The sequence below is a fragment of the Prionailurus bengalensis genome, chromosome A2 (genome assembly GCF_016509475.1).
Source record: "Prionailurus bengalensis isolate Pbe53 chromosome A2, Fcat_Pben_1.1_paternal_pri, whole genome shotgun sequence".
NCBI lineage: Eukaryota > Metazoa > Chordata > Mammalia > Carnivora > Felidae > Prionailurus > Prionailurus bengalensis.
In genome coordinates this window covers 69,978,985-70,003,177 of record NC_057348.1, presented here as the reverse complement: position 1 = coordinate 70,003,177, position 24,193 = coordinate 69,978,985, and the positions used below count along the sequence as shown (strand labels likewise).

The 24,193-nt window shown below is 38.6% G+C and overlaps 1 protein-coding gene across 4 annotated transcripts in view; it reads left to right on the top strand.

Annotated features, from left to right (window-relative positions):
• Positions 1-5,121: 5,121 nt before the first annotated feature.
• The window catches only part of STK17A (serine/threonine kinase 17a), a 39,436-nt gene continuing 20,364 nt past the window's right edge, over positions 5,122-24,193 (top strand). For 3 of the 4 annotated variants that reach the window (XM_043588500.1, XM_043588499.1, XM_043588497.1), the window contains exons 1-2: positions 5,151-5,501; positions 16,469-16,681. In XM_043588500.1, coding sequence (XP_043444435.1) covers positions 5,305-5,501; positions 16,469-16,681 — 410 coding nt within the window. In that variant the 5' untranslated portion in view covers positions 5,151-5,304. Of the gene's footprint in view, positions 5,502-16,468; positions 16,682-24,193 lie in introns of all 4 variants that reach the window. The other variant, XM_043588498.1, reaches the window with a different exon arrangement.

The following is a 24,193-nucleotide window of genomic DNA, read 5'->3' as shown; positions in this document are numbered from 1 at the left end:
ATTTATTTATTTAATATAATTTATTGTCAAATTGATTTCCATACAACACCCAGTGCTCATCCCAACAAGTGCCCTTTTCAACGTCCATCTCTCCATGAGTATTTAAATAGGATTTAGGAGAGGGATTCTAGGCACCTAAGCTGCTGCTCTTTAGGCGGTCTTGATGATGCCCTCTGCCTCTTGCTCAAAGATTTACATAAATCTGTTATGTATTTTATGTAATAATAACCCCCAAAACTCCAAACATTACAGCCAATAAAATACCAGTTATATTATGTTCTCAACCATTCTGAAGTGGATCCACATTTTCTCTCATAAGCTGACATGCTCTCATTTTAATATTTACATTGTAAAACACTGAACTGCAAGAATTTCATTCAACTTATGAAAATATTTCTTATGCTTTTCATTATCTCTTCTACATGAATTAAGATATTTAATTTTCTGGGGCACCTGGGTGGCTCAGTCAGTTGAGCGCCGACTTCGGCTCAGGTCATGATCTCATGGTTCATGGGTTCCAGCCCCCCATTGGGTTCTGTGCTGACAGCTCGGAGCCTGGAGCCTGCTTCTGATTCGGTGTCTCCCTCTCCCTCTGCCCTTCCCCCATCCATGCTCTCTCTCTCTCCCTCTCTCTCTCTCTCTCTCTCTCTCTGGCTCTCTCTCTCTCTCTCCCTCTCTCTGTCTCTTAAAAATAAAATTTAAAAAAACATCAAAAAAAGATATTTAATTTTCTTAGCCAATAAACACTTCAAAGTTATATAGAAAGTTGTAATCTAGGAATTGAGTTGCACATTTATCAACATATTAAAGAGTATTAGCTGATCATTTCACTGGATTCCACAACATTCATCAAACAGCTATTGTATTACATGGTATAGTGGCTTCATTTATGTTCTCTCACATTCCTGTGCTATCAAGCCTGAATCCTCAATATTTGTGAATTTTTCTTTAGTTTCACAACAAATCTCCTCACAGGATTTATCATATATAACTCTGATAGAACAATTGTCATTCTTTCAAATGTCATCCTGACTTAGAAATGCTAAATGGCAAAGAAAATGAAAAAAGAGATGGCCATCATGAGCTACTCCTTTCTAAACAGAATTCTGAGAAATAGTCACTGACAGATTAGAGCCCAGTCTTACATTTGACCTAAATGCTAATTTTGGCACCCAAATGAGAAGTACAAATCAATCTTTTTTCTTTGACAGCAGATATCAAAGGAAATTATGTTTTTCAGTTGAACTGCCGGTCTCACAGGCATACTTACCCTCAAAGAGCTTAGATCTGTAACTTGCACATCATTTCCCAGAACAGTGCTCTGATATTTAAAAAATGACAGAGGTTTGCACATATGGCAAGCTTCCATTTGAATTGAACTGGGAGAAAGAGGCTGTGACTTAAGCCCCCATCAATAAATGGAGAGATAGGGAGCACCTGAGTAGAGGTGAGTGGTGTTTAAAATAACCATTGTCTGTGCCTGGATGGCTGCACTATGGAATATTTATTTTAAAAACAAAGCTTTAAATTTAGTTCAATAAAAAAAGTAACATAATAGTTGAAAGACATTTAGGAAGTACAAAACAAACGAAAATTACTCAACAATAGTCCCCTCACTCAAAGACAATCACAGAATGATAATTCTGTGTCTTCTCTCTTCAGTGCACTTTTAAAATATAATAGAAATAATATTGAACCATTTTTATGGCTATAATTGCAAAGCAAGTATAGTTCAGTATTATTAACCCTTTGAACAGTGTTGCCTAATAGCCTATCCGTTAAATACATCATAATTCATTTAATTTTTCCCTTACTGAAAGATAACTGAGTGTTTTGTATTCAGTTCAGCCACATTTATTTATTGATACTTATGGAGTGTCAGTTATACACTGAGGGTACAGAAATAAATGGTCTCCATCCTATCTAACTAGGAAGAGAGAAAATTATTCATTTATAATGCAGTTTGATAAAGATAAGCTCATGATGATATAAAAGCAGACAGGCCACATTCTATCTCAGTCTGATAGAATCAGGTAAGGTGCCCTATAGAAAGTAATAATCAGAGTTGTTGGAAACGTGCGGTAAAATACACATAGACTCAAACAAGGAAATAAAAAGCAGCTGTGTTTTTATCCTTCTGGTCTTTTCCTCCATTACCACTGATGATGGGAGTTGAAAAGCACTAAAAATCTTTGCTAATTTTACTGGCAAAAATGGAACCTCTGGCTAATTTATATTTCTTTGATTCCAGGTAAATTTGACCATTGATATGGATTTATTATATCTGTCCTTTTAAAATATCTTCTTCTTCTTCTTCTTTTTTTTTTTAATGGATGCCTGGGTGGCTCATTCAGTCAGTGTCTGACTTCAGTTCAGGTCATGATATCACGGGTTGTGAGTTTGAGCCCCACATTTGGCTCCGTGCTGACAGCTCAGAGCCTGGATCCTGCTTCAGATTCTGTCTCCCTCTCTTTCTGCCCTTCTCCCACTCATGCTCTGTCTCTGTCTCTCTTTCTCTCTCTTTCTCAAAAATAAACAAACATTTAAAAAAAAATTTTAATGTCTTTTTTTCGACCTCCTTCTAATATAGATTTAGCATACCTCTTAGTGATTTATATTTTCTTTATAAATTTACTATGATTTTTGTCTATAATGTTTGATACAAATGTTTCTATAGTTGGTCTGCCTTTAATTTTGTATATAACATTTTTTGATATGCAAGAATTTTTAAGTTTTTGGTAGCCAAATGTTTTCCTGTGAGTTTTGTCCCCACTACTTTACTGTTTATAAATTATTTCTCCTTTAGAAATCAGCTAATTGTTACATACTCTTTCTAGACTTTATAGTCTTGTTTTATTACATTTAATAATCTAGAATATTTGGGGCCTATTTAAGTTTCTTTCTTTTTAAGTTTTTATTTAAGTTTTATTTAAGTTTTTGTTAAGTTTTATTAAGTTTTATTTAAATTCCAGTTAGTTAACATATAGTATGATATTAGTTTCAGGTTTACAATATGAGTCAACATTTCCATACATCACCTGGTGCTCATCACAAATGCCCTCCTTAATCCCTATCACCTATTTCACCCATCCCCCTACCCTTCTCCCCTCTGGTAACCATCATTTGTTTTCTGTTAAGAGTCTCCATCTCTGAGGTGCCTGGGTGGCTCAGTTGGTTGGGCAACCAACTTCAGCTCAGGTCATGATCTCACAGTTCATGGATTCAAGCCCCATGTTGGGCTCTGTGCTGACAGCTCAGAGCCTGGAGCCTGCTTCAGATTCTGTGTCTCCCTCCCTCTCTCCACCCCTCCCCCCACCCCTCCCCCACTCACACCTTGAGTCTCTCAGTCTGTCAATAATAAATAAACCTTAAAAATTTTTTAAAAAAGTATCTCAAAACTGCATACTGTGCTCTATTATGTTGAGCTGTCTTATCTCATACTACATTTTAGTATCTGTTAGGATAATTCTCTTCTTACAAACTTTCTAAAAATTTCCTTGCTATTCTTATTTGAACATACTTTATAATAACTTTTGGATAGCCTTAACAAGTTCCAAAAGAAATCTTGTTGGGTTATTAAACTTTGTTAAATGTATTGATTGATTTACAAAAAAATTACAGGATCCAATCTCTTTAAGAATAGATTATGTATCTCTATTTGTCTTTTTTAATGTCTTCTAGAATAATTATATTCTATATCATTATAAAATAAAATGTAAGCTTTGTGCATTTTTATTAGGGTTGTTTCTGCATGCTTTTTTTTTATTCTATTGCAAATGGGATAGTATCCTCACTATCCTGCATGCCTCATATTGTTTTGAGGTAAAAGAGCTGTTGATTTATTTTTATTTTATTATATCTAATCACCCTTCTTAATTTTTTTAATTTTAATATTTTTCAGTCAATTCTTTTGGATATTTTAGAAGTGTAATTGAATTGTCTATATTTAATGACTTTGTCTTTTCCTTCTTGACCTTTTTAACTCTTCTTTTCTAATATTAACACCATTTTAGTCTTACTGCACTGCTTCCTTTCTCTACTGCAACGCTGAGTAGGAGTGACTAGGAGTGAATAGGAGTGGCAAGTATCATTGTTACGCCCCTGACTTCAATAACAATGCTTCTGTACGTTTTTGAGAGATACACCTTATTTTTTTTTCAACGTTTATTTATTTTTGGGACAGAGAGAGACAGAGCATGAATGAGGGAGGGGCAGAGAGAGAGGGAGACACAGAATCGGAAACAGGCTCCAGGCTCTGAGCCATCAGCCCAGAGCCCGACGCGGGGCTCGAACTCCCGGACCGCGAGATCGTGACCTGGCTGAAGTCGGACGCTTAACCGACTGCGCCACCCAGGCGCCCCGAGATACACCTTATTAAGGCATTCCTTTTAGGGGCACCTGGGTGGCTCAGTGGGTTAAACATCTCACTTAGGCTCAGGTCATGATCTCACGGTTCCGGAGTTCCAGCCCTAGGTAGGGCTCTGTACTGACAGCTCAGAGCCTGGAGCCTGCTTCAGATTCTGTGTCTCCCTCTTTCTCTGCCCCTCCCCTGCTCACACTTGGTGTCTCTCTCTCAAAAATAAACATTTTTTAAAAACCCGACCTAACATTTTTTTAAAAGACCAGATGAGAACACCATGTTAAAAACCTAGTAGACTACAGACAGTTTCAGTGTCTGTTGCATAGGGCTAGTGTGAGGGCTTAATAATATTTATCCCAACTCCTGCTTCCAGATTTCCTCCTAATGGTATGAAGGAACCAGGTGTCCTGGCCAACTCCCACGTGCTGTACAGCAGCTGAGATCAGAGTCTCATCACCATTCCTCACCCGCCCAAAGTAAAGCTCCAGCTGGCAACTCATATGCCTTTCACTGAGGAGGGATCGGGTTTTGGAACACTCGGGTTCTCAACAGGTGTGTTAACTGGCTGAGGCAGTGGGTACCCCCCCCCCCCAACTCCCCCGCCAAGGCAGAAGGGTGGTGCTGTTTCTCTTCTCCCCGAGGCCAGGGCGGCCCCCAGGCTGCACCTTCTCCTTCTCGGCTGCAGAGGGCGCGCGTGAGGTATCCGGCGCTCTAGAAGGCAGGCGAGCTCCACGAGGGGACGGAGAGGGGTAGGGCCAGGGGGCGGGGCGGGACATGGGGCGGGGCACCCGGGAGTCTGCCGGCAGTAGTTTAAGCGCGCAGAGGAGGAGAGCGGGTTCCGGGAGGTCTTTCGGGCCGGCGCGAGGGAGCTGCAGGTGGGACCGTTACCCGCCCGGCACCTGAGAGCGAGCGGGGCGGCCGGAAAGGAAGCGTGCCTGCGCACCATGATCCCCTTGGAGAAGCCGGGCAGCCGCGGCTCCCCCTCGGCAGCCGCCTCAGGGGCGGGCCGGAGTCTGGGCGCGCCGCGCCGGCCGCCGCCCCCACCCCAGGCCCGCGGGCTGCTGACGGAGATCCGCACCGCCGTGCGCACCGAGCCCTTCCAGGACGGCTACAGCCTCAGCCCGGGCCGAGAGCTGGGCAGGTGAGGAGGGCGGGGGCCGGGCGGGCCGATAAGTGCCGAGGCCGGCGGGCGCGGTGGCTTGGCGGCGCCGGGGCCGATAGCGTGCTCTGTGACATGGCACAAACTTGGGTGCGGGCGGCGATATCGGGGCGGTCGAGTGGCACCAGCCAGCCCTCCGCTGGTTCCCGACGCCGGCGCGGCGCTCCCGCGACCGTGCGGCTTTCACTTGGTAGCGGGTGTGAGAAAGTCTCCAACCTGGGCCGCCGAGACGGTCCCCCCTGCCTCCGCTCCCGGCCCTCTCGGCATCTGAGGTGTTTTCGCGGCGGCGGAGCGCGGGGTGGGGGGGCAGCGTGTGAGCTGCGCCGCCGCCTTTTCCCGGAGCCAGCGAGGCTCAAGCAGACCCGGAGCTGTGCAGGCGGCTTTGGCTTTGCCTTCCGGCTCGTGCGTGTTCTCCGTCTTCTTGTGTGGCTGTAAGAACGGATCGTTCCAGACGTGACAGCTTCCTCTGAGTCAGTGCTGTGTGAACCTCTCAGCCTTCGGCGGACTTCAGTTTCGGTGCCTTGGCTTTGTGCTGTTTTACTTCTAGAATATTCAGGTCCTTGTGGCTGTTAAGTTCACAGGCGCCTGTCCTTGCCTCGCTCTTTCTACTCTGCTGGGAGCTGGCCCTAACTTTCTCCTCCCCACGCCGCTCTTGATTCGGTCTTTTCAAATTGTAAACGGCGAAGCCTGTTTGGATACTTCACTTTTTGTGTGAAGAGGGATGATCCAGTGATAGGGGCCTGAGGACTGACTTCCTTTTTGCTTTCGAACACTTTGGAGAAGTTGTCGAGAGCGTCGGCTTTGGAGTCCGACCTGAGCTTAAGTCCCGGCCTGCTTGTCATGTGTGCCTTTGAGTGGGTGACTTAGACTCCCCAGCCTCCTGTTTTTCACCCATAAAATCCTATAATGACGGTACCTGTCTCGTGGGGGGTGTTGTGCAGATGCCTGTAAAGCACGTGCTGCAGGTCCTGGCACATAGCCTTCAAGAAATGGTGGTTGTTGCTGCAAAATAACACCATGTTGCGATGGGGAAAGGGCCTGACAATTGTGACGGCCTTCCTCTGGAGTCTTGGAAAAGGAGAGTCTTGTAACATTGGTTACAAACAATATCGAAAATGTGCTACCTTACAAATGTTAAGGTAGCGTTTAGAAGTAGCTTTTTTTGTGGGGCGCCTCTGTGGCTCAGTCGGTTGAGCGTCCGGCGTCGGCTCAGGTCATGATCTCACGATCGGTGCGTTCGAGCCCTGTGTCGGGCTCTGTGCTGACAGCTCGGGGCCTGGAGCCTGCTTCGGATTCTGTGTCTCTCTCTGCTCCTTCCCTCTTCATGCTCTGTCTCTGTCTCTCAAAATAAATAAATAAACATTAAAAAAAATTAAAAAAAAAAGAAGTAGCTTTTTTGTTGTTGTTTGGTTGGTTGGGTTTTGTTTTTGGGTTTTTTGTTTGTTTCTTTCTTTTTGGAGGGGATCCTACCATTTTAAAATGTCATACTTATTCCAAATGTTAACAAAAGGAAAAACATCTGTCAGAACAAGAGGTAATGCTTGACTATGGCAGGCACTGATGAACTGGATCTGTGCACACTTTAAATATGACAGGGAAGACCTAGGGACCTACTCAGCCAGGTATTCTAATTCATCAGAATTCCAGACATTCTGAAGTAGCCCTGATCTCTTGAAGAAAGAAAACTAAGACTTTACATTATTATTTGCTTGTCTGGCTTCATTCCACAAAAGGAAAACTGGTATTACAAAACTGAAAGATCTTCAGGTGGCAAGCACTGTCTTGTAGAGTTTAAAATGAATGATTTAGGGGCGCCTGGGTGGCGCAGTCGGTTAAGCGTCCGACTTCAGCCAGGTCACGATCTCGCGGGATCCGTGAGTTCGAGCCCCGCGTCGGGCTCTGGGCTGATGGCTCAGAGCCTGGAGCCTGCTTCTGATTCTGTGTCTCCCTCTCTCTCTGACCCTCTCCCGTTCATGCTCTGTCTCTCTCTGTCCCAAAAATAAATTAAAACGTTGAAAAAAAAATTAAAAAAAAAATGAATGATTTAATCTGAAAAAATTGATTTGTGCCCTACCAGGTGTTGCTACTGATTCCTGTAGGAATGTTCCTTTCAACTCTTGTTTTTATCTGCATTATGCAATTCACTTGCCTATAGGTGTTTATCTTCTATACATATTTGCTTATGTAAATTTCTTTACGCAAGTAGTAATTCCTGAAGCAGCAGAACAATGCAGTTAGATACTTGATATAAAAAAAAAAATCTAAAATTTAAAAACAAAATTATTTGTTTCTTTTTGGTTCCTCCTCCTCCTCCTCCTTTTTTGTTTTTTGTTTTTTGTTTTTGTTTTTGTTTTTTTGATCACAGGGAAGTTTAATGCAGTGGTGAAGAACATGGGCTTTGGAGTCTGATGGTTTGTGGTTGAATCTTAGCTTTTTACTTACCAGTTATGTACACTTGAGTGAGTTACCTAACCATTTATTGACTTAGAGTTGTGGGGAGAATTAAATAGAACACGTGTTTATAGCACTAAGTCTGTGCCTGCCTTAGGAGGAGGACTCAATAAATATAATTCATTGTGTAACAATAAATGTACATTATTTTTAATGTAACCAGAAAGCCAAAACAAGAAAACCTGCACAACTTCATGCTTCTCTCTATGGCAAAAGTGATGAAATCTCATTGCAAAAGGTAGAGGAACTGTTTGGAACTCTCAGGAAGCAAGAGTTCCGTTTTGTGTCATAAACAATCTTTGTTCCAAGTTTACAAATTCTGCCTGTATATTATGGTTCTGACATAATTGAGTGTTAATTCATAAACCTTTCAGTAGTAATGAAGTTGTCTCTTTTTCCAACTATAAACTGTGGTTGCATTTCTGATATAACTCCTCTCCTTCTGATATAGAACTTACAAAGTTACCTGTGTTACATTTTAATGAGGAATAGATCTTAAGGTTTTCCTAGGACATTATATTCTGTGGTCTTTCATTTAGTCAAAAATGTTGAAGAGTGAAGAGCCAACTGTTCAAACAAAGAAATTGAGTTCTTTCAGGAGTTACCATTATCTTACAGAAAATTAAAGCTTTCAGTGAAATGGTTGAAGAGGATTTTTGAAATGGTCAATATTCGTTCTATATCCATCTAATGACAGGATGTGATGTTGATTATTTTATGAAATGTCACATTCTTTCATGTCTCCAACAGAGTCCATAGCAACCTAAATGTGGGTAAATATATGATGTAAAATTTTCTTTTGTTGCTAAAAGCTTGACTTGTTATTCATAAAGCTTGTTGCCTTTACTTGAGGCAGGATATGTGCCAGTGTAAACCACATTAATGATTATAGATGTGGGAGACGTGACCTTCGGTTCTGAGAATATTTTCATAATGTTGATTTTCTTTGAGTTTGAGAGTACAGAAACAAAAAGAGGTTTCTAGAAATTTAAAATTATAGTAATTTCACATTGACTGATTTGCTTTGCATGTGATCTCATTATCTAATCCTCAACTTTAACATTTTTTGATGTATTCATAAATTTTATCTTTAAAAAAGGATTTTTAAAGCCAAAAGAATATATTTTTTCTTTATATTATATACTGACAGTTGAATTTCCCTTTGGGACAAAAGAGATGAATTCTCTGCTGAATGAGTACTACATAAATGTACAGGGGCGCCTGGGTGGCGCAGTCGCTTAAGCGTCCGACTTCAGCCAGGTCACGATCTCGCGGTCCGTGAGTTTGAGCCCCGCGTCAGGCTCTGGGCTGATGCCTCGGAGCCTGGAGCCTGTTTCCGATTTTGTGTCTCCCTCTCTCTCTGCCCCTCCCCCATTCATGCTCTGTCTCTCTCTGTCCCAAAAATAAATAAACGTTGAAAAAAAAAATTTTTTTTTTTTAAATGTACAGTTACACAAGTGCTTTCACATGCATTATCTTATTTAATTCTCATCACATGCATGTTTGGTAAATCCCATTTTCTATGAGAAAACCAAGGCAGAAATTCATTCTTATGATAGACCGCTTAGCTGGGACTCTGAAATCCCTGCCATTATAGAAGTCGTGGATGTTTCTCAGAGAATAATCTGAGGTTTATCTTGTAGCTAAAGCATTTTCCCAGAGTTTTTATGAGTTCCACGTTGGGACAAACCCTGTGTTTGTTCAAATTAGACCACCCTCCTCATTTATAGTTCCCTCTTCATTTGGGCCTTATGGTGGGTAGGGATGTTGTAGCTTTCTCTTCAAAGCAGTTGAGAGTAACAAGAACAAGGAAGGATTTTTATCAGAGAATAATGAGTGTTCAAGCTGAAGCAGATGCAGGGGCAGGTGTATTTCAAGAACTGTGTGTTCTTTACCTGGATTCATGGCTGTAGGTAATGGCTTCAGGTTTTTGTATGTTACAGCTACTTAAGCATGTGTCATAAATTGTAAGTCATAATTTCTTTAGAAATTAAAACCCTTATTAAATAATATCCATGTAGAAATTGCCTTGTTTTAGGATGGATATTCTTATTTAAGATTTCCTGGCTACTAGGTATTAGTTTGAAGAATATTTACCAATAGTTGTGTGTAATCTGATATTTTTGGATGGATTTAAAAAATTGGCTATGTATGTGGTTCAGCAACGGGAATTACTTAGGAAGTATGGCTTGTGTTCTAAGGCAGAAATATTTCATTAAGTCACCTATCTTAATTTTAAAAAGTTCGGGCTTATGAAGTTAAAATCGTAATTTAAAATGCATAAACTTAAAGATTTAATGAATTTCAGCCTTTTTACAAAGCCATAAGTAACAAAATTTTATACAGTCGGATTATTGAGCCAAGTGTGTTAGAAAGCTAAGTAGGTACTGTCATTGATTCACCTATTCAGGTAAAGAAGGAACTAGATTTATTGAGGGAACTTTTGCATCAAGTAGAGAGTTCAAATTAGACCACCTTCAAAACTCCTCTGTTCTAGGATTCTTTTTTACAAATTACTATCATTATCGTAGAACTGAGTTTAGTGCCCCAAACAATAAAAGTAGCTACTGATTACTGATCATTTTCTGAATGCTGCACACTATAGAGATGTAATTTTGTTTAGTCTTTACTGTCTTTCAAGGTAAGTGTCATCAACCTCATTTTACAGATGAGGTTAAATTAAGGCTCAGAAATGTTGAGTAAATTGCCTCAGATTACATCCATATTTATTAGCCAGAATTTAAAAGTCTGACTTTCTTTTTTTTAATTTTTTTTTTCAACGTTTATTTATTTTTGGGACAGAGAGAGACAGAGCATGAATGGTGGAGGGGCAGAGAGAGAGGGAGACACAGAATGGGAAACAGGCTCCAGGCGCCGAGCCATCAGCCCAGAGCCCGACGCGGGGCTCGAACTCACGGACCGCGAGATCGTGACCTGGCTGAAGTTGGACGCCCAACCGACTGTGCCACCCAGGCGCCCCAAAAGTCTGACTTTCAAAGCCCTGCCAGTTCTTGTTACTCATGGTGATATCTGGTCTGATGGACTCAATGAATTTTTATACGTAGAGTCAACAGATATTTTGGGTTTTGTTGTTTTCCTTTCCGAGGTAAAGAAGACAGGTAGAATATATTCTAGGTCTTTCTTGAATGGAACTTCTTTACATTTAAGGTATTACTCCAGTGCTATTAAGTAAATGTTATATCTTAAGCACATAAGGCACTTTACTAGGCTCTGGAAATTATTCTCAAATGTAACAAATCAATCACTACTCCCTTTATCAGCAAGGTGACATGCCACATGGGAAAATATGGGGAAAATAACATTTGAGCTGAGCCTTAAAGAATGGATGGAATTTCAGTAGTAGTGATGAAAGATATTCCTCTCACCTTTGGCAATAAAATAAATAAGCACAGTGGCAGAAAAAGTCAATAAAAGAGGGCATAGCAAGTAGTCTAATGTGGTTAAGATATTAAACTTTATGAGATTAAGTTGCCTTAGAACTTTTATTTAATAAAATAACAAGAACAGTTGTATATATTCACCATGCTGATATCCTGTTTGAGTACCTGCCATGTGCAGGGCACTATGGCGATACAAAGATGAATGATAAGGGAGGTCTCGCTAGGGAACTCAGTTTAGCTAGGGAGACAGGCGTAGTGAACAAATTGTACTATGTCAGACCAACTTAAATAATATAATACAGATATAAACAAAGCACTTTGTTGTAATCTAGAACCAAACCCAGAACCTCGGAGATCACTTTTATTTTGCTTCCTCTATATACCACTTGAATTAGCATCTCCAGTTTTTGATCTTTGACTAAACCTTATGTATTCTATTATTTGTTCACCTTTGTCTATAAGACAGCACTGGAACTTATATTTGGAATCCATCCAGTAAATAAAACTTCTCCCATCCAAAACCTAAGACATTATCCCCTTATCCATACCATTCTTATAATCAGTCTCAGTTGATGGTACCACATTTATCCAGTATTCAGGTAAAAATCTACAGGTTGTCCTCTGCTTCTACTTTTCTCTTTTCCCCTCATCTCTGCCTGCAATTCCAGGGGTGCTAATGAGCCTTGACCTTCTTTTAAATGCATTGTCTTTTCCTAGCCTCTACTGCTGCTGTTTTAGTTGAGTCCCACTGCCTTGAATTATTTTATTGGTTTCCCTGATTTCTTGTTAACATTTTGCAATACACTCTTCACAGCCCTATCGGAATTATCTTTTAAAAACAATTATTTTAAAAATTCTAATGTACTTATTTTTACCATGAGAAAGCTCAAACTCCTTAGCATGTCATACATACTTAAAGATGCTCACCATGCCTTCCTAAGCTTTACCACTTAGGCACTGGCAATGCAAAGTTAACTAAAACCTAATCCTTGTTCTTAGGAAGCTTAGACTGGTGTCTAACTCAGATGTCACTTTCTCTTGTAATAATTGTTGATGTATCTTTCCTTTACCACCGCTCTGCAATATATTATCATTAAGTAATTCTGAAATATATTGATTTTTTTTATATTCCCCCCAAAACTGTTTAATGAAAACCTGGGTTCTCAGTGTGTAATAGTGAACCATAGATGTTTGTGAAGTAGATGAAGAGCTCAGGAAGTTGTAAAAACTATGTAGTCCAGGAAGAATTTTGGCTAAATAGATAAAGTAGATGAGCAACAAACATCTTATGTCCTTTGAATCTCATCTACCTCAAGTCTGTATATAACTGGCTCTTAGTGTCAGAGAAACATTTATTTTTATGCCTTTGTCTCAGTAACCTAAAATTAAAGGATTAGGTACAATCACAATTTTTACCATGAAGCTGTGGTAAAACATACATATTAGAATCCTTGTGGGGTGTGCTGTGATAATGTAATTCTTAATGTGTTCACTAGGACTCCTCACCTTGAATGCTGAATCTCACATTCCTGTGTACTGTGTTGCTCTACACAAAGAATAGTTCCAGAAATGTCTTGATCTCCTTTGGACTCCTCCTTGAGTAGTTTTAAGAGTTCCCTACTCACTGCACCAGTCATTTAGAAATGAAGGCAAGACAAGTTTCATCAAAACTTTCATGATCTGCTGTCTTACTCTCAGTTTCCGTATCAGAATGATGGACGAGTTTCTTCAGTGTGGAATAATGCAGGGATTGGCAAACTACTGCTGGCCACCTATTTTTGTGAGGCTCACAAGCTGTATAGAATGATTTTTACATTTTTTAAATGGTTCAAAATCAGAAGAGTGATATTTCATGACATGGAAATTATGTGAAATTCACATTTCAGTATCCCTAAAGTTTTTTGTTTTTTGTTTTTTAAACCCAGATCCACCCATTAATTTACCTTTTTCTATGTCTGCTTTCATTTTATAATAGCAGACTTGAACAGTGGCAACATAAACCAGCAAAAGAAAATTTTCTGTCTGGCCCTTAATAGAAGTTTGCTGACTCCCAATATAGTGCATGACACAGTGGGAAGAATAAAACTAAAACTGTGAGGATAGCTTCCACAGAAACAAAGATGATGTCAAGAGTAGTCACTGGTGTAGGAAGAGAGCTCTGGGACCTGTGCTGGTGACCCTAAGAAACAGTTGCATGGCCCCAGTTGTCGAATACATCTGGGTTTCTTCCCTGTATTTGCCTCTGGTCCCTGAATTTAGCAACAGCTCTTCTGTAAGAAGGGCTTCCAGAGTTTGCAGTTTAGTGATGTGTGTGGATTCTTTTCTCTATTGGGTCATTAGTCTCCCTATCTATTCAAAAATACATATTCTCAAGGCTCCTAGTGGCTCAGTCGGTTAAGGGTCCAACTACGGCTCAGGTCATCATCTCATGGTTCCTGGGTTCGAGCCCCGCGTCTGTCTCTGTGTGGACAGCCTGGAGCCTGCTTCAGATTCTGTGTCTCTGTCACTCTGCCCCTCCCCCGTGCTTGTAAGCGCGTGCTCGCTCTCTCTCTCTCTCTCTCTCTCTCTCTCTCTCGCTCGCTCTCTCTTTCTCTCAAAAATATACATTAAAAAAATACACATTCTGGCCAGATATTAAGTAGTGTTTTACTTAACTGCAGAGTACTGTATTGCCTGGAATTTTAAGTGTGTAACAGTAAATATTGGTATGTTTGATGTGGGAATATTTTGAAGGCAAGTTCAACCGAGTTATTTCTGATATACCAGGCATATGCTTGCTATCAGTTATATATGTTGGTCAGTTTTCTACAAATGAACCTTTCTCTTTTTTCTCTTCTTTTAAAACTTCTCACAGCTATTAAAAGAAGTCATGTTATTAATGATTTTTTTTCTCAAAAGAACCCAAAGGTCATTAGGAACCTTTTAAAATCTGGTGGAGGGGTGCTCAGGTGGCTCAGTCGGTTAAGTGTCCAACTTTTGATTTCAGCTCAGGTCATGATCTCATGATGAGATGGGAGCCTCAGGTTGGGCTCTGCCCTGACAGCACTGATTGGGCTTGGACTCTCTCCCTCTCTTTCTGCCCCTCTTCCGCGCCTGCACTCAAGTGCACACTCTCTCAAAATAAACACTTAACATTTGATGGAAATGTTAGTTTAATGATTTTGTAGGGTAAAATAAAAGGAGGCATTAGTCTGTGATGGATATGTTTATGATTTAATCCCTCCAAGCATCTGTAGAAATCTTTCACATTTTTGTGAACAAAAAGAACTTTGATCTGAACAAGGGTGCTGTTAGGTAGATTGTTACTTATTTGAACAGCTAGAGAGGTCTATGCCTAAGGATGTATCATTTAACATTTTTATTTGTGGTGGTTGCAAAAATACAGAGGGCATGAAAAACATGTTTCTGGTTAATACTAGCTAGGAAGAATTAGTACTCAAAATTACATCAGTAGTGTCAAATGCTGGGGCTGAACCTAGAAATTAGAATTTAACAGAACAAATGAAAACCTTGCCTTTAAATAAAGTATGAGTACACCAGCTTGAAAATTTTCAAAAGGAAAAAGATCTAGGTGGTTTGTTTACCAGCCCAATATGAACTATGAAAAACCTGTCAAGTTTTTTTTAAAGCAATATTGGATTAACAAAATAATAATCATGCAACCCTTTGATTCAGTTGTACTTGAAGTAGGTTGCTTCAAATTTGGTTGGCACGTTTTATTTTATCAGCAGTTCTGATGAGGCGTGATAGTGAGAAAGTCTTAAAAACCTTTATGGGGTTAAAGAATGATTGAAAGTTGGAAAAGGGAGTGGCAGTTAACAGATCATGTTAGCTGCAATCAATACCTGACAAACTGGTCTTTGAAATTCAGGAAAGAAACGTCTTTCTATACTGTTCAGCAAAAGACCCAGACTTAACAACCCTTCACTTTAGGCCTGTCATGAAAACGTATTAATGAGGTTCCTGGGTGGCTCAGTCAGTTGCGCGACAGACTCTTGATTTCAGCTCAGGTCATGATCTCGAAGTTCTTGGATTCAAGCCACACATCAGGCTGTGCCCTGACAGTGCGGAGCCTGCTTGGGATTCTCTCTCTCTGCCCCTCCCCCACTCATGCGTGTGCTCGCGTTTCTCAAAATTAATTAATTTTCAAAAAATGTACCCAGGAGTGGAAGAGACTGCTTCACAGTTTGAAAGAAGGCATTGGCATCTGGCAATAGGTTAAAAAATAAACAACCCTGTGATTTCTAAGTTGTCTTCCAGTATAAAGATTGGGTATTTATGGGTGATGACTATCACAAATCAATGATTTGTTTAATAATATTTTATTTAGCACTTACCATGTGGCAAGTCCCATGCTAAGCAATTGATTTGTGTTTGTACTTGAATTCTCACAGCAACCCTAGGAACTGGATTCCAGTGTGTTCTCTTAACAGATAAGGAAAATGAGATTTTAAAAAGGTTAAATAAATTGCCCAAGGTTATATGTCAGGTGAGCTGTAGAGCTATTTATGGGATTCAAGCTCACATCTGATTTCAGAGCTCATACCCTTAGTTTGCTTAGTTCGACTCCCCTGTGACTTGCTTTATTAGTTTAATAACAAATGATAGTGTAAGGTATCAAAATAATGTGTGTTGTATCTGTCTTTATAGGAAAACAAGACATTTCCAGCTATGCTGTAGTTGAAATATATAAATGAGATCCCTAACTTTTTTAATTTTGGAAGGTTATAGTATTAGAGTCAATTCAATTCTTTTAGGAGTTCTGATAACTAGTTTCTAACAAGTCAAGTGGCTTTTTAAAAGATTTAAATCATTCTTATGTGTAAATGTGTAACAAATTAAATTATGTATAGCTACAAAAATATTGAGTTTAATATTTGGTTATCCTCTGTTTAGAAGGAATTTTGCAGATTTGCAGTTACATTTTATTATAGATAGATGTATCCTATTAAATTCCTAAATGATAGTGCTGCTTTTGTGTTTGAATATAATCTAAATTTGAATATCCACTGATGAATATTTGGAAGTTTTATTAAAATTATTACCATTTCTAGAAAGTTGTCAAGTTTAACAGTGAATGTTTTTGTTTAATTCCAGGGGGAAATTTGCAGTGGTGAGGAAATGTATAAAGAAAGATTCTGGAAAAGAATTTGCAGCAAAGTTCATGAGAAAAAGAAGAAAAGGCCAAGATTGTCGAATGGAAATAATTCATGAGATTGCTGTTCTTGAACTAGCACAGGATAATCCTTGGGTCATTAATTTACATGAAGTCTATGAAACTCCATCAGAAATGATTTTAGTTCTGGAATAGTAAGTATTATTTTCCTTAAATGGAGTTTATTTGATAGTTCATACTTCCTTTATAGGAAGCTAGTCATCTGTGATACGTGTTGGGGCCTGGCTGTGGAAATCTGAAGAATTTCCAGAACTTTTTCATGTATTTCTCATATTAATTTGACATTTTTCAAATTAACAAGAATGCAAGTAGATTAGATTTTTCATTTTCATTCTTTAATGAAATTCTCCTGATAGTAGGGTAAAATTCTCTTATATTCTTAGAGGCATTCTTGAGAAAGTAAGTGATACCAAGGTAATATTAAAAGACATTCTACAGTCCTTTATATGTTCATATAGTCTGAGTTAATCTTTCAGAAACAATTTTTTTGATTCATACCATGTTTTCATTTGAGTAAGGAGGGACAGTATAGGAAACAGCTTTGGAAAATGAACAGTTTTTTCTTCCTAAGAAATCCTGTTTTCCTCTCTACTTCTCCTACCAAAGGAAATGATTGATAGATTTGAATACATTAAAATCCTCACTACATCAAGAAACACAAAGGAAAAGACAAGCTCAGGGAAAGTACTTCTCATACCTGTTCACCCAGAATGCTTAAAATTTCTTTATTGTGTGTAACTAGATCTTACAAATTACACAAAAACATGAACCTCCCAGTTTAAAAACAATGGGCAAAGGATATGTTAAAAATTTTTTTCAACCAGATAAAATTGAAGATCTAATCAATGTTATTAAATGATTCTAGCAAGTGGAGGGCAGCTCCAAGGCATTGTACAAAATGGATAGGTTTTCTAGGAAGGAGGGTGTGGCAAGAAGTTATTAGCAAAAGAAAAGAAAGGGTTATTTCAAGCAAGATCCATCACCTTCCCTTATGGAAAGAGCAGAGGGTCTCATTAGGTGGATTACCTCATTTTCTTTTGGGGGATGGATAGGCCCCATGTGAGACTCCTATTGATGCTGATCAGAAATTTTCTGACTGACCGATTAAGACTTACATTTCTTAGGGGCGCCTGGGTGGCGCAGTCGGTTAAGCGTCCGACTTCAGCCAGGTCACGATCTCGCGGTCCGTGAGTTCGAGCCCCGCGTCAGGCTCTGGGCTGATGGCTCAGAGCCTGGAGCCTGTTTCCGATTCTGTGTCTCCCTCTCTCTCTGCCCCTCCCCCGTTCATGCTCTGTCTCTCTCTCTCCCAAAAATAAATAAAAAATGAAAAAAAAAAATTTATAAAAAAAAAAGACTTACATTTCTTGGGGGGAGGTTGAAACTGTACTTGGGTTAGATATTAAGCCCCAGTTTGGTGACTTGGTATAAGTGACACCATTTTGAGCCTGCTTTTCTTTTTAAAAGATATGAAGAGAATTCCACATAGACATACATATATAAATGGTCTATATGTACGTGAAAGTATTGATTCTTATACTTTTTATAATGTAAATTTAAAAATAAGTTTTCAATTTCCCCTTATAAGAGTGGCAAAGATGATAAAGAAAAGGTGATATTCATGGGTTGAACCATCTGATTTATACTACAGGTGGTAGTCTGTCTTAATGGTACAACTTATCTGGGGGACAGGCTAGAGTTCTATATCAAAAGCTTTAAAAAAAACCAACAGCAACACTATTTCATCCAGCAATTTCACTTAAATATTTTTTCACAATAGGCCAGTTGTGCAAAGATATATTAGAAAATGTTCAGTGAAGTTTTTTTTTTTAATGTAACAAAAAATAATCTAATTATTAACATAGGAGGGAGTTGGTTAAATAAGTGATAATATTACAAAATTAATTACTGTGCAGTGATTTAAAAAGATAAGGTAGATATAAATGTATTGACATGGATTTTTTTTTAAATATTGTTAAAAATTTTTAAAGTTAATGTGTAGTATTATTTTTAAAAGCTTTAAAAGTTTGTAGGAAGCAAATTCTTGGTGGCTAAAATAGTGTCTTCCTCTTGATGATGTACTTCAAGAACACTATGTTCATATATTTTAATTCAGTAATTTCACTTATATGAATCCCTTCCAAAAAAATTATTAAATGTGAACAGTGAGAAGCACAAAAGTGTTTCACCCAAGGTATTTTTAATTACAATAGTAAAAATATTTAAATTGGTGGATGGTTAACAAATGTAATATATGTGAATTATATCTGAATAGAGCTGTTTTATGATTTTTTAAAAATGTTGGTATAGGAATCTCATACATAAATCCCCTGCCTACCTAGGTTTTTGGTTTCCAGTTTGTTTTGGAGAGGATCAAGGCAGAATTGGAACTTGATCTAGAGGAGACTTTGCAAAATACTATTCTCTGACCAGATCTTGTTCCTCTCCTGTTCTCACCAAACCTGCTCTTCAGCCTTCAACCCTGAACTCTTCTTAGGTCTTTCAGTCTTTCAGCCACCTCCTGACTTTTTTCTTTCCTGTGATTCCCTTCTCTTCTTCAGTAGTTATTTTAGCTAATCTCTCATCAGCACCTTCCATTATTTCCTTCTTCCTTTTCATCTTCCTCTGCAACTTGTTTTGCCCGTATACCCTGGCCCGTGCTGTGTCCTGCACACTCTGGGGAGGATTTTGTATAGTATGTGACCTGCTCCTTACAAGTGTGAGAGTCCTCAGTTGGGCTCTCGCTGTCATTGGGTGATTTTTTACCTAATCTCTCATCCCCTTCTATTAATGTACACCCCGGCCCCAAAAGGAGCTAATCAGAATCTTTAATACTCTTGCTACATCACTTCCTTCCCATCTTCTATTAGATACCTAATTCTTTCTCCCCTCATGGAGAAAATAAAGGATGGCACACACTCCCTCAGTGTCCCTCTGCTTTTACTCCTCTCAGTCCTTCCCTTCTGTTCAAAGAAGTTTTCACTACTTAACTCCAAGGCTTAAACCTTTACTTGTGCTCTTTAATTCTCTTCCTTCCTTTTCTAGCGCCATTGTTTTGTTTTTTAATCAGTTCACTGACCTCTCGCAGCCTTTCAAGGTGCTCTTGAAAGAACACCTCTCCCAAGGTGGTTCTTTTCCCTCATCTTCCAGTGTTTCTGTCTCTCCTATCCTCAGATTCCTTTTCCTCATCTCTGACTGTCTTTAAACCATGGTCCTGGCTTACTCTTTACTGCTATCTATAGTCCTTAAAGGAGCAGTCTGAATTTATAGCTTTCCTCACCTTCTGGTCTGTTTTGTTCTTCATTGACCCATGAATCTGCCATGTGCCAGTTCTCCCATTATTCCTCATCTGCTGCACCTGCTCTTCTCAAACCCTGTTTGCCAAAATCAGTCTCCTCATTTTAGTGTTCATTCTACTCTCTGTAAATATTTTGTTATACTTTCTTGAAATGATGTTTTTGGTTTTCATGGTCCTCTTTAAAAACAAAAAACAAAAAACTTCTCTCTCAGCCTTTTACCCTTCTTCTGTATGAATACAAGTGTTCCCCCGAGTTCATTAGTGTTGTTCTTGTCATACCTTCATTCTGTACACTTACTCTGAATGGTAACAGTATATGTTTGTGGCTTCAGCTATTCTTTACATGCAGTTATTTCCAAATCTTTGTCTACAACCTTGGACCTTCTGAAGTTCCACCTCCCTGCTGCATATCTCTGTATCCAACCACACATCATTACCAATTCAGGATCAATATGTGTGCACTCCTGCATTACCCTAGTAATGCCTGTTTTTCTTTTGTTCCCCATTTCCAATAATAGCCCCATTTATTTCATAGCTCAGGCTAGAAACTTTGAATCTATCCTTGTTTTGTTTATCTCCTTTAAAAGCTCATGTATAATAAATCACCAAGTCTTACACTTAAGCCTTTCCCCTACTGGTCCCCTTTTCTTGGTACTTGCTATTTCTCTTCTGTATTGGGTTCTCATTGTCTCTCCTGTGGACTCTCACAGGAGAGAGATCTTTGCTGATCACCCTGGCTTCAGTTCTAGGATGTTCCTCAGACTGCTGCTAGATAGTTAAGACATAGATGTGGTGATATTATTCCCTTGCTTAGAAACCTTTGGTGGCTTCTATTACTTCAGTGATCATGTTTTTATAACCACAAATGAGTATGATTTGGCTAAAAATGTTTGTGTTCTACTTTTTGTTTGAAGGGAAAGTCTTAGAAATATACTTTTAGATACTGAGGTATCAAAATTCATGGCAAACATCAATAGATTGTTGTTACAGAAACAGGCAGGTTTATGATCACTATTTAAGTAATGCATTTCACATACACTTAAATACCTGCCATATGCACTAGTGCTAATAGGTATAAAAGTGAAAAGTGGTATAAAAGTGAAAACAGCATAGTCCTTTCCCTCCAGGTGCTACAGGTTTAGTGAAAGAAATATAAATGATTGCAGCAGTGTTGGTGTTTTACTTGAAATGCTAGTTGCTGTGGGAATACAAATTGTAACAGTCATAATGTGTTAAGAATTTACCATGTGCCAGGCACTAAGCTAAGTCAGCCAACTTTATGTAAATTATTTACATGCTTTATATCATTATTTTATTTTAAAATTGTTTTCCAGCTTTATTGAAGTATAGTTGACATAAAACATTTTGTAAGTTTGAGGTGTAGGGTATGTTGATTTGATACACTTATGTATTGGGTAAGGATTACCACCATAGCATTAGCTAACACCTGCATCAAGTCACTTAATTACCTTTGTGTGTACGTATGGTAAGAACATTTAAGATTTATTCCCTTAGGAACTTTCAGGTATATAATTTTGTATTAAGTATATATAATATAGTATTAACTATTATCACTATGCTGTATGTTAAATTTCCAGAATTTATTCATCTTATAACTTGAAGTTTGTACCCTTTGATCAGTAGCTCTCCTTTTCTGCCACCTCCCCCCACCCACTGGTAATCACCATTCTGTCTGTTTCTAGGAGTTTTACTTTTTTAGATTCCACATATAAGTGGAATATGTTTATTTGGGTGAATAATATTCCATTTTATACATAAGTGTATAAAATATATATCTTAATAGGTGTGAGATGGTACCCAGTTGTGGTTTTGATTTGTAATTCCCTGATGATTAATGATGTTGAGCAACTTTTCAAGTACCTGTTGGCCTATTTGGATGTCGTCTTTGGAAAAATATCTCTTTAGTTTCTTAGCCCTTTTTTAGTCAGATTGGTTGTAGGAGTTCTTTATATATTTTGGATATTAAGCCATTATCATTTAATATGATTTGCAAATATTTTCTCTCATTTCATAGGTTACTTTTCGTTTTGTTGATGGTTTCTTTTGCTCTGCTGAAGTTTTTTTCATTTGATGTAGCCCCCACTTGTTTATTTTTGCTTTTGTTGTCAAATTCAAAAAAGTTGCCAACACTGATGTCAAGGAGCTTACTGCCTGTTTTCTCCTCAGAGTGTTATAGTTCAGGTTTTACATTCAAGTCTTTAATCCATTTTGATTTGACTTTTGTGTATGATGTAAGATAAGTGTTCAGTTTCAGTCTTTTGCATGTAGCTACCCAGTTTTTTAAAAACCATTTATGGAAGAAACTCTCCTTTCCCCATTGTACATTCTTGGCTCCTTTTTAGTAAATTAATTGACCATATATGCATAGTTTTATTTCTGGACTTTCTATTCTGTTCCACTGATCTGTTTTTATGCCAATACCATACTGTTTTTATTACTATAGCTTTGATACATACATACACCTACGCACATTTTTTTCCACAAGAAATTTTTTACAAATGGTATATAATTGGTATAAAACATGTTTTGGGTATGCAACATAATTTGATATCTGTATGCACTACAAAGTGATCACCACTAAAAGTCTAGGTACCATCCATCACCTTCTAACTGTCCCCCTTTGCCCATTTGCCCACCTCTCTCCCCTCTTCCCCTTTGATTACCACCAGTCTGTTCTCTATACCTATGAATTTTGTTTCTTGTTTGTTCATTTGTTTTTTTAGATTCCATATATGAGTGAAATTTTATAGTATTTGTCTTCTTCCTTCTGATTTATTTCACTTAGCATAATATCTTCAATGTCTATCTGTATTATTACAGGTAGCAAGATTTCATTCCTTTTTTTGTTGAGTAGTACTTTGTAATATATTTTGAAATCGGAAAATATTCTCAAATCCAGACTTGTTGTTTTCTCAAGATTGTTTTGGCGTTTCAGAGTCTTTTGTGGCTCTATGAAAATTTTCGGATTGTTTTGTCTGTGTCTCTGAAAAATGCCATTGGAATTTTGGTAGGAATTGTGTTGAATCTGTAGATCACTTTGGATAGTTATAGACATTTCAACTGTATTAATTCTTCCAACCCATGAGCATGGTATATCTTTCCATTTACTTGCATCTTCTTTGATTTCTTTCATCAGTGTCTTACGGTTTTCATTGTATAGATCTTTCACTTTCTTGCTTAAATTTATTCCTGAGTATGCTTTCTGACGTCATAGAAAATGGGATTGTTTTCTTAATTTCTCTTTTTGGAGATTCATTTTTAGTGTACAGAAGCACAATAATTTTGATATATTGATTTTGTATCCTGCAACTTTACTGAATTTGTTTATTTATAAATTTTAGAACAGGATTTTATATGAGAAAAACATTCAGAGAAGTAATCAAACCTAAGGTCACACTGCAAATAGAGCTGGGATTTAGTCTGGAAGTGTGTGACTCCAAAGCTTTTAGCCATGTGTTGTCCTGCTTTCCTCTGCTTGGGAGAGTGGGGAGTGCTTTTGGAGGAGACATTTAGCTTTATATACTAGCACTTTTATTGCCTTACCTAGGATGTTTCAGATTGTTCTGACCTCATCTCATGCTTTCCTGTCTGACTTCTCTATTCTGCCTCATCTCCTGCTAGTCTTTTTCCAACCTCATCCTGCATTTTAGACACACTTTCTTTTGTCTGCACTTAAAGATAGCATTGCATTGTCATTTGCCTTGCATTGTTTATGACAAGAAGTCTGTTTTGATTTTTAGTTCCCTTATAAGTATCTTTTTTTTTTTTTTTTTTTTTTTTTTTTAATTTTTTCAACGTTTATTTATTTTTGGGACAGAGAGAGACAGAGCATGAACGGGGGAGGGGCAGAGAGAGAGGGAGACACAGAATCGGAAACAGGCTCCAGGCTCTGAGCCATCAGCCCAGAGCCCGACGCGGGGCTCGAACTCACGGACCGCGAGATCGTGACCTGGCTGAAGTCGGACGCTTAACCGACTGCGCCACCCAGGCGCCCCATAAGTATCTTTTTAAATATTTTTTTTCTTTCAGTAATTTGTGCATAATGTGCCTTGATTTGCCTTGTGTTTATCCTGCTTGTGATTTATTTTGAACTACTTGGATCAATCTTTCTCTGTGTAGCTCACTCCTCTCTGGTACTGTCCCTATGAAATCCAAGTTTGTCAAACTCCTAGTCTGTTTCCTCAGTTTAGCAAGGCCGCCATATTCTGCTTGGGTTTCTCCTTCACCTTATACCACAGTCCATAAATTACTTCCAAGTAGGAAGACAGAAACAGTAGAGCCCATCTTGTTTGTGTCCCTCTTTTCAGGGATCATGGTCCTAACTGCCTAT